General features: G+C 46.0%; 2 protein-coding genes across 3 annotated transcripts in view; one reads left to right on the top strand and one right to left on the bottom strand.

Annotated features, from left to right (window-relative positions):
• The first annotated feature begins 1849 nt into the window (after nt 1-1849).
• atg10 (ATG10 autophagy related 10 homolog (S. cerevisiae)) lies at nt 1850-4771 on the top strand. The gene is made up of 6 exons (XM_040171689.2): nt 1850-2401; nt 2476-2607; nt 2691-2856; nt 3715-3812; nt 3887-3984; nt 4070-4771. The coding sequence occupies exons 1-6, from the start codon at nt 2300-2302 to the stop codon at nt 4194-4196; spliced, it is 723 nt and encodes a 240-aa protein (XP_040027623.1). The 5' UTR covers nt 1850-2299; the 3' UTR covers nt 4197-4771.
• A 1714-nt stretch (nt 4772-6485) lies between these two features.
• The window catches only part of LOC120816214 (choline transporter-like protein 5-A), a 30760-nt gene continuing 26853 nt past the window's right edge, over nt 6486-10392 (bottom strand). For both annotated transcript variants that reach the window (XM_078098820.1, XM_040171683.2), the window contains 7 exons: nt 9757-9851; nt 9555-9658; nt 8721-8794; nt 8466-8536; nt 8007-8095; nt 7509-7593; nt 6486-7074 (listed from right to left, as the gene is read on the bottom strand). In XM_078098820.1, coding sequence (XP_077954946.1) covers nt 6977-7074; nt 7509-7593; nt 8007-8095; nt 8466-8536; nt 8721-8794; nt 9555-9658; nt 9757-9851 — 616 coding nt within the window. In that variant the 3' untranslated portion in view covers nt 6486-6976. The remainder of the gene's footprint in view (nt 7075-7508; nt 7594-8006; nt 8096-8465; nt 8537-8720; nt 8795-9554; nt 9659-9756; nt 9852-10392) is intronic.

The following is a 10392-nucleotide window of genomic DNA, read 5'->3' as shown; positions in this document are numbered from 1 at the left end:
TTAGACATCGGGTGTGACCATGATATCGCTACGGAGCCCTTTTCTTGACTATCAAAGCACAGTGTCAAGTGTGAAGGGTTAGTCAACCCTCAAATCAAACATATATATATATATATCTGTATTGTCCCTCACAGATGGGCAGGTGTCACTGTGTGGCAGCTCCTGTCATCCTTATGAATGAATGTATGAATGGACGTGGATGCTGAGATGTTTTGTAAAGCGCTTCGAGTGATCAGAAGTCTGTACAGTCCATTAACCATGTTGATTTTTTTAGCGCTCCTCCAAACTCCATCTCCTGGTCTAATGCATTGACTGGAGAAGTACCTCATACAAGCACAATACATCTGTACTACCCTTTTGGTTCCAAGTTATATTTTGGTAACATATCTTAACATTAAATGTGCATTGAAATCCACTGAAGATGGACAATAAACACTTGGTCAAAACCCCCCACCTATTCCTGTCCTGCCTGTGTGTGCTCAGTGTGTGCGTCATCAAACCTCAGTACATCGACAGTGTGCCTGCATCATGGGCGCAGCAGCAGGACGTGGTCACAGACCCCATCTGACATCATTAGAAACACAGATTAGACTTCAAATCTAACCAGAAGGGCAAGATACCAGATAAAGTCCAGAATATGTATAAATAAATGTACAGTGAAATGTACATGGAGCAGTGTATACATTAAGCTTCGGTTCCTTCTCGGATGGACCCTTCCCCTTTTTTTTCTTTTGGCCCCGAGCGTGAGAACGGTCAGAGGAGTCTCACGGACCGCTGCATTGTGAGAGCAGCCTTCCAAAGAGAGAGCAGGACCAGAGGCGGAGGTGCACATCGCTGCTGAGGAGCTGCATGCTGCGTCACAGCAGTGAGAGGGAGTGATTGGTGAAGACTTGGTCACACCTCCAATGAACAGACTGAGAGGGAGCCAACAAAGGCTGGGGACTATATATTTACACACTGGTAAGAATGTGTAGAGCTGAGGACGATGAGGACAGACGTCCTATTTCCACTGGTTTAGCGTCATACTTTCATACGTATGGCTGTTGCGCAGACATTCAATTGCGATCCGAATCACAATTCACTGTGATACTCAAAGGCCGTTAGAAGTTTAAAGCTTCACTACTAAACGAGTAAGTCTGATGCCGACAGCTTAGAGGCCGAGAGGCCGGGAGAAATGCAGAGCGCTGAACCAAGCTAGTGTCTCCTGTGTCTCCTGTTTACTCAGATGACCCGTTTGACTCTGCTGCTGTCCTCTAATCAACGCCACACAGAACCTAGTGGGACAAATAGCATCTCCTCTCCACACATCGTTTATATATGGAATTAATTTTCTTCATAAAGGGTGCACCAACAGGTTTACCAGGTAACAGCAAACAAAAGAAGGTCATTAAAACATTATGTCGAGTACATTTCTGGGACGTATTTCTGGTTTGGAGTGTATTTTCTATCAAATATTTTGAAACAGCTTCTCTTTGTATCATACTCCTTAAGCCATTTGATTATTATTATAAACACACAATGAATAAGAAGCAAATCCTCACTCTGATGTGAAGAAAATAAAGGATTTTTATATCTGTATATCTCCCACCCAACGCCATCAGTTTGAGTCCCTGAATTTGATACAATCCAAATATGTATGAAAGCTGCATATATTACTAGAACAACCTCATGACTGAGTTTTGTTTTTATTATAATATACAGTGTTTTACTTATTATTATCATGATTAATTGAGTTAATGTGTCAATGTTTAGTCCTAATTGCAATGACTATTGGTACACACAGTGTTGTAACGACCCTTCACGGCTCTGCTGAGACACGTGCTGCCCCCTGGCGGCTGTGGCGACACGTGACAGCGCACCGACTAACGCAGCCTCGAGGAAGATTTATTGAAACCTTTATTTTAAAAAGAGCTTTCTTAACATTTGGACAGTTTTCCTTTGCATTCAATTATTCCGTTATGAAGCCGGTAAGTTACAGTGACAGGGTGACGGTGGCAGTCACGTGATCAGGGCACCCGGAAGTAAAGCGCCGCTGGTGCCGTCGAAGCGGAAGCGGCAGTAAGTCCGGCGCAGGAAGACACGCCTCCTTCCCCGTGTGAGCCGGACGGTGTCCTCGGAGCTTTGAGGGCTGCACCCAGAGGTGCTTGTGGCCTCAGCGCGAAGGAGAGAAACGTTTCAAAGTAAACAAAATGCAACCGCACTCTGACGTCACTTACTGGAGTGAAGCAGATCGTGACCTTAAAGGAAACTCGTCTAAGACTGAAGCGCAGCGCGGATCAGCGCGTCCTCCGTCGGTCCGATGAGCTGCGCGCTGGACGAGCGGGACTTCCGGCGCTGCTGTCGCCTCCTGCTGCGGAGGTCCAAGCAGCTGCGGGACGGCTGGAGCTGGGAGCCCGTGCAGGTGAGGAGGTCTCCCGGACGGGCTCGCAGACGGGCCCCTCGGCGTGGTTAACGTGCTTTGTGACCCGCCTGCAGGGATCGGAGGAGGGCTACCTGAGGAAGACCGCTGTCAGGTCGGTCTTCCTCGACCCGGAAGGATCCGGTTCAGACTCGGAGCCGCGCGCCTCCGGTCCGTCCGGTCCTGGTCAGCAGGAGGAGGAGGAGGAGGTGAAGCTTTTATCCTTCATCCTTTCTCCATCTTTGCTTCAGTGGTATTCAAACGAGGGTTTAGTAATCCACGCTTCCTCCAGGCAGCTGATACTGACCGGCGGGTCATAGAGGATGAAGATGAAGATGAAGATGAAGGGGTCTGCGGGGTGTCCGCGGGCAGCAGCCAGGTCCTCCAGTACGAGTATCACATCCTGCACTCCTGCAGCTACGCGGCTCCTGTGCTCTACTTCAGAGCCTTCACGCAGGGTGACCCATGCACGCACACACACACACACACACACACACACACACACACACACACACACACACACACACACACACACAGTGTGTTGGATGCTGATGGTTTTGCTGATGGTCGGATGCTCTGAGTGGTTTGATTGCGTCTTACTTCGCTGCAAACTGGGCGGCGCAACTTCATCAACAACCCCACAAACAAAAGGTGGAAGTGTGAGAATCTCGGCCAAGAAGAGACAAGAGGCTCCTAAAATACTGCCGGCAGACGGTATGAAGCCCACGCAGCCGATAGACACCTGGTGACCCACCACCCTGATCATGTGTACATAATCAATCAGAGAAAGAATGTGACCCTGCTGTAGGTCGTAATTGAGCGGTTTGACCAGTGCAATAACTTTATTTTATTAGCATGAAACATTCTGACTTTTCATCATCGTTTGACTCTTTTAGAGGCCTCTATGGAATATGTCTGAAATAACCTTAACTCTGATACCATTGTTCAAATCCAATCATCACCTCTTACCTCACCAGCCAACAAATTAACTCTTGCACCATCAGGAGCAGCCACCAAATGCTGCACACTGTCCTTTTTTAAGAAACCGTTTATAAGAGATTACCGATTCCAAACCAACAAGTATTCCGTTTTTAGAGACCACTTGTTGCAACGTGTGCATACGAGCGATTTATAAATAAGTATACGACATTCTCAACAGACAAGCAAAACGCCACAGCGGCTACAAACACAAAAAACACTTATTTTTATTACAGTCTAACACAGCAGCGTTGATCGGTTTCCTTTGTAAAGCATGTGCAGTATTTTCTGGAGTCACAGCGTTGCGTCCTCTTGTTTCTTGCGTGTCACCACGCCAGAGGGGAGGAGCCTGTCGCTGGAGGCGATGTGGAGCTCCGTCCATCCCAACTACAGGCTCCGGCTTCAGAGCAGCCCGCTGAACACCATCAGTCTGCAGGTAAGACCAGGACATGAGTGCCCCCCCCCCCCCCCCCCCCTGAGAGCTCCACTGACTGCCCCCCTGTGTGACAGGAGCATCCTCTGCTGGGTCAGCCCTTCTTCATGCTCCACCCCTGCAGGACGGAGGAGGTCATGAGGCCGGTGCTGCAGGCGGCTCACGAACAACATAGGTAGGAAATGACCCCTTTGATGGAGGCAGAAAGCCAAGGAGACAAACGGACCCTCACCTGAGCGCCCGTGTGTGTGTGTGTGCAGACCGGTGAACTACGTGCTGTCGTGGCTCAGCGCTGTGGGTCCCGTGGTGGGTCTGGACGTCCCTCTGAAGTACTCCACCCTGCTAAGCCCTGCGGCCTCGCCGGGCAGCAGCAGCGACACAGACTGAGACCGTGTGCGTCCCCGTGAAGTCTTCAGTACTTGCCGTGTTGACGCTGGATTAAGAACTCCTAATCCACCGAGGCGCCGACGGTACCGGGTCGTTGGGATGGCTTAACCTCTGTGGTTATCTGTGTTCTGTTATGTTCATGATGCATAACGCTAAAGAAGAATGAGAGAATATCCATAACCTCCACACAGCTCTCCACAGGGTGACCGCACACGCTAACAGAGTTAACATGTTTAACTGGGACATGCTACCATAGGTTAATACAATATGCTAACATGCACTAAAAGCACACGTGGCTGACTCTGAACCTCTGATATCTTCACAACGACTGTATTTGTTTGCTGCTACATTGATGATCTGAATATTATGAAGAGAATCTTTTAAAGAAAGAAATTAGTCTCGATCTGTTTTGTAGGTGGCATAAAGCAAAATGAAGGTGTTCTTATGTGGAGGCTGTGATTTACATATTCGATTTTTATATTTTTTTACTTGCGGTAATATTGTCTGTTTGTACAGTAGCTCTGCATGTCAAATCTCTTTATATAAGAAGATGAATAAAAATGTATTGTAAGAGATGCAGTGTGTCATTTGTACCTCGCCTCAACGATGGAAAGCAAGTTGCGAAATATTCAGTGACCTGGTTGACGTTTGTTAAGCTGCATCCTCTCTACTGTCCACCAGGGGGCGTGTGGTCAATGAGAGAACCCCCTCTGTTGATTTGTTCCCTCAGCAAACGTGGTCTTGATCTCTAGTTTAAAGTATTCTTGAATACAGAATGATGTCCAGTTAGTCAATGTCCTCATAGAGTGGAAGTGAGCATGAAGCAGGAGACGCTTTAGGGCGGCGCTACACACACATTCACAGGTCTCCACCACTTTCCCACAGTCCAAATATAGGTTCATAAACTAGTGTCACACAAGAATGACTTCATAAAGTCTTTTCCAGTTTACGGATACCACTGAGACTATTGGGAATAATGTGAAAATGTTCGAATCCACATCACTAGAACCAATTTACCGACACGTCGCTGCTCGCGGTCGTTACAGCTGGGACGTGGTTGTCGTTCCACGTGCTTTTGACATGGCCGCTCATTTAAAAATGAAAGTTTACGTCATGATATTTCAGACGCATGGTTTAAGCTTAGTCTGCTTACAGTTGTCCTCAGTCTCTCAGCATTGAAATTCTCAAAACTACCTGTTCAATCTCCACATCGTTGTGTCACTTATACACATCAAAAAAGCAGTTTTCTTTGAACAAGTTGCAAATGCTTTGGTACATTTTTTCAGTTGTCCTACTTTTTCAATTGCTTATGTCATGTTGATCAAAAGGTATTATATATATATAATTATACTGGCTCTCTGTTGGATAGTCTCACCGCCCACAACGTTTAGGCATTAGTTCATCGCATATGATATATAATGTATCAAGCATGTTTCTGTACACTTTTTCTGAATCTGTCCTAAATTGGTAAACTGCTCCCAGGTGAAACTTTCTCTAACGAATGTGCATCTCATTAAGCATTAAATGTCAAGTGTATATATAGTCGAAGCTCAACACAATGTTACAATGTCTGACAATGGAAGGACAACAGCCAGAGAGGAAGAGGAAGAGGAGTGAGGCTGCGTGGTGGAGGAGTTTGGGAGCAGGACATCTACGTGTTGATGAGATAAGAGCCAGACTTATTGGGCCAAACAATACAGAGCTGTTTTACACTCTACAGGCATCTCATCCCTGAACAAGAGGGTCAGATTGGAGAGAACTTGCCAAAGTACGTGATAGTTTGGGACAATGTCGGCTCCATCATCATCATCAATTGTTTGCGACCTGAAACAGGATGCTGATGGAGTTCCTCTCACTCTACTCCCCGTTCCTAAACCCCATGGAGGAGTTGTTCTCAGCACGGAGATGGAAAGCGTGTGATCGCCAGCCACGTACACGGAAGACCCTTCCGGCTGCCATGGAAGCAGCAGATGATGACATCACAGCAGAGGCTGGATAAGACACTAAAAGATTCTTTTCGCAGGAGAAGACGTCGTGATGTGGATGAGAATCGGTGGCCCAACAGACAGGAACATCAGGAGGTGTTAGAAGACCCACATGTCCATGTGTCCCTGGACAAGAAACCTAATCCAACACTGCTCCTGTAGCTGTGACTAGTGTGTGAATGTTAGTTACTGATGGGCAGGTGGCTCTGTGTGTGGTAGCTCCTGTCATCAGTGTGTGAATGATGTCATGTGGCGTTAAAGCGCTTTGAGTGGTCATAAGACTAGAAAAGCGCCACACAAGTACAGTCCATTTACCATTTACTTGTGCACAGCATTACAGTTTTTCTTTCTAAGATATGAACGTGCTATTATATTTGAAACAACTTAAAAATAAAAAACACACATGCAAAAATCCATGAAGCTTATAAAAGTGAACAGGGAATCTATCGGGGGGCATTATTTGGTAGTGAAAAGAAGATACTTTTCCACAGACAGTGTTTTAGCAGATGAGAGTTGTGCTGAACTTCTTCTGTTACGTCGGATCAAGAAGCCTGAGTGGAGCCGGACTCGGTGCTGCTGCAGAGCTCCTGAATCCAGCAGCTTCGTTATTGTTGGAAAAGTCCTCCCATCTGACTGACGTGTTATTTTCATTTCACCAGCCGGCCCTCTGATGTCCACAGTGGATCCGACCCCCCCGCCGTCCTTCCGTTGACTCTAATCTCTTCATTGTGGCGTCTTTGGCCGGTGAAGACCAAGCAGACTACCTGCTCATGCAGTGAGCAGGAGGATTGGAAATCAATGCAACTGACTGGATTTTCCCAGAATTCTATGCAGCTCTGGGGACATGAGGAAAGGTTTCTCTGAACTGCCATCATGTCTCTCCAAGTCATCACCTGGTAGGATCGATAGATGGATGAATCAAATAGAAGCGTGGGATGGAGGGATGACGGGTGGATGACCCCGTGGGAGACAGGATGGAGGCAATGGTCAAATGGAGATGTCCGGATGGGAAATAGAGACAAGAGAGGTAAGTTAGTGTTAAATAGACCATCATGTGATTGAAGACTACAGGAGTCACTTTGGCAAAACACAAAACTGGTCCAAGGACGCTTGACTTCATTTGCCCAGTTTGAGCACTGGGCCCAGAGGTACTGGGACATGTTTCATCTGATTAAAGTTAGTCGGCTGTCAGCAATCCGTCCTTAAAATCCATAAAAACGTAACACTGTCTGTGTGCTTTCTATGACTCATCCGCTGTGCTTCGTACAAACGACCTGGGCGAAGTTAAGACGCCGCACAAAGAAAAGTAATGACGCTGTTCACTTACAGAAGCAGAGGAAGAGCGTGTCCACACACATGGCATAGACGCTGAAGAAACCGTGGGCGATCAGGTAGGAACCGATCACCACCGTCTGAGGAGAGACGCACAGGTTGGACAACTGCCGAGGGACTTCACAGGCAGATTACCAACACAAAGCAAGACATTTGTTTTTGGTTAAATACTTCATGTTTTTGTTATCAGTGACATGAATGAAGGCTGAATAACCAGTGAGAGCACCATCATTTGCAACCACCATCTGCCCCGTGACGAGCTCCCACTGGGGTACTGGAGATATTACAGCCAGTTAAATTCTCTTTACTTATATATACATATAACATATAAACATGTGTGATTAAAAAAGAGAAGCACCTTCTGGGGTGCTTTGATAAATACATGTTTTCTTTCTGTAAAATAGAAAGAGCTCCTTTCAAGCACAGCTTGTGTGTGTGTGTGTGTGTGTGTGTGTGTGTGTGTGTGTTTCGTTGTGTTTTGTGGGCCTCCGACCAGCAGGGGGACCCAATAGTAGTTGAGATTGGGCACTTCCTCCTGAATAACGGGAATCTTCCTCGTTAAGAAGAGGTAAGCAATCGCACCTGTAAAACACACACACACACACACACACACGCACACACATTATCTCACTGTCTACATATCTTCTCTGACACTCTTCTTTGTATTTTTCTGAATAAGAAATATTGAGAAATAAGTTGCGGGTGAAACACACCTGTTTAGTGTGTGATGCGTCGGACCAACAACGCCCCGAACTGTTACATTATTGGACGGTAAAGTACAGCCTCTCGTACCTTATTGCTTTAAGAACTGTTAACCAGAGTAAACAGCATCCTGGCTGCGACTGGTATGAAAGGTTCAGATTCCAAATATCTTTTGGTAACTATTTAGCGTTTTTGTATAATGTATTGTGTGTGTAAAGGCTCCAGGTTTAGGTCTTGCTTTGTCACTTACCAACTCCTCCGGCTATCAGCACTTTGCCCATAAACAACAGGAAGTCTGTTACTCGGTCCAGAACGGCGACCCTGTGGAGACACACTCATCTGAACAGCGTACCAGTGTGCTCCTCACAGCCAGAGAGCCACAAACTACTGATGATGTACTCAACCAGACTACACCATTTTATAAAAGTGGTCCTTTTCCAACACTAAACCTTTGGAAAAGGATTTTTTCTTGGAAAAGACCCAGAGAGAAGCAGTGAAGCCTCACCTGACCACATTCCTAATCAGCAGGAAGAAGGCTTCTCTGGCCGAGGTACAGAAGTTCTTGCCATAAATCGCCACCTGGTGAAGAAGAGACAAAACTCAGCTCTCATAAGGTCTGACTGGCTCAGGCTGGATCCAAATAGCTCCAAAAATTACGTCCTAACATCTATTCCTAACCACTATTCCTTGACCTTTGAGGAAAATGTCATGGGGTCAGGGAAGATGGTTAGGAGAATTAATGAGGAGTTAGGAAAGGAAAACTGCAGGAATCCGACTCCACTTCCGCTAAGAAGCTACGTAGTTCTGATGCGGAGGGAGACGCACATTAGTGACGTCAGTCTGCAGCAGCAAAACGTATATTATAATAACTTATAATATTGCCACTGCAAGGAATTGCAGTGGCAATAAACTAAACTCGTAATTTCCATTGGTTCCTGTGCTAAAGGAGCTAAGGAAGCATTGAAGCTCCTTTCCTTAGATACTTTGAACAGTGCACGAGCTCCCTAAATACAAACAGTTTATTAAGTGCATCCTTTATTACAGTGGGGTGGGATGAGGTGGGATTTAACACCGGCCACAATGAAGGAGGAAAACTCCCCAGGTTTGCAGTCAATAAAAACAGTTTCTAACTGAAGGCTCGGCCCGGATCTGCTGAAGTCCTTGGTAGCCTTGTTGAGGAGACGTAGTTCATCCATCTTGTCTTCGCCAGATGAATTGACAGGAGCGGCGTTCTGAATCCCCCTGCTGTGCAAGATCTACTGCTCTTTTTCATCAACTGGTAGATTTTCAGTAGATGTCTGTGACCACATCTTATACATATCATCATAAACTAACTCACCATGATGTAAGCATTATGGTTCATGTAGCGTATTACTTTCTCCAAACACCAGAAGCAACATTGCAGACAATGCAGTATGAACCTGGAAAGGCTGTTGTCAGCACCTATAGGGATACACAATTACAACGTCATTATTGGCATATCATTATAGTAAGTGTAAGCCAAACTGCATATATGTGTGCTTCTGTGCTTGCTGGGAAACCTCTTAGTTTCTGCTCAAGGTATTCCAGTAGGATCCGGACCAGTTGGGCAACTGAGAGGATTAGAGCTCCAAAAGCCAAAGACCCTGTGTGATACCTGGAGAAGGACAGAACAGGAGTTTACTACATGGCCACTGTAGATTATTATAAATAAACTGACAGCTCTTTTACTATTAAAAAATACATTCAGTGTAATACCAGTGTGCAACTATGATTCTGAAACTATGTAATTAGTAAAGAAATGCAATCAATATACAAAAAAACATTTTGTGAATGGCCTGAAATAAAATGACTAAGAGCCCTCTATAAAACATGGAGATATGAGGCTAAAAGCACATCTATGTGATGGCCCAGTGTGTGGACAGATTCCCATTAATAGAGTGAGTCAACTACTCTAGAGGCACTCCGGCTCTGGTGGGTCGATTTTGCCTGTTTCAACCACTTTTTTAAATCGTCTGATCCTTTCGGACACAAGCAGCTGGTGGTGTGATGGTCAGCACCGTCGCCTCACAGCAAGTGGCCTTTCTCTGTGGAGTCTGCATGTTCTCTCCGACTTCCTCCCACAGTCCAAAGACATGCTCTGGGGATCAGGTTGATTGGGGAATCTAAATTGCCCGTAGGTTTGGCTAATATCACTT

Source organism: Gasterosteus aculeatus, chromosome 3, assembly GCF_964276395.1.
Source record: "Gasterosteus aculeatus chromosome 3, fGasAcu3.hap1.1, whole genome shotgun sequence".
In the NCBI taxonomy this organism is placed as follows: domain Eukaryota; kingdom Metazoa; phylum Chordata; class Actinopteri; order Perciformes; family Gasterosteidae; genus Gasterosteus; species Gasterosteus aculeatus.
Note: the sequence above shows the minus strand (reverse complement) of the source record. Positions and strands in the feature narration are given on the sequence as shown.

What these genes read in the sequence shown, in the direction of transcription:
- atg10 (XM_040171689.2), top strand. Translation starts at nt 2,300, where the DNA reads ATGAGCTGCGCGCTGGACGAGCGGGACTTCCGGCGCTGCTGTCGCCTC. An exon ending in AGCAGGAGGAGGAGGAGGAG is followed by an intron (nt 2,608 to 2,690) that starts GTGAAGCTTTTA and finishes CGCTTCCTCCAG; the next exon opens with GCAGCTGATACTGACCGGCG. An exon ending in CTTCAGAGCCTTCACGCAGG is followed by an intron (nt 2,857 to 3,714) that starts GTGACCCATGCA and finishes TCACCACGCCAG; the next exon opens with AGGGGAGGAGCCTGTCGCTG.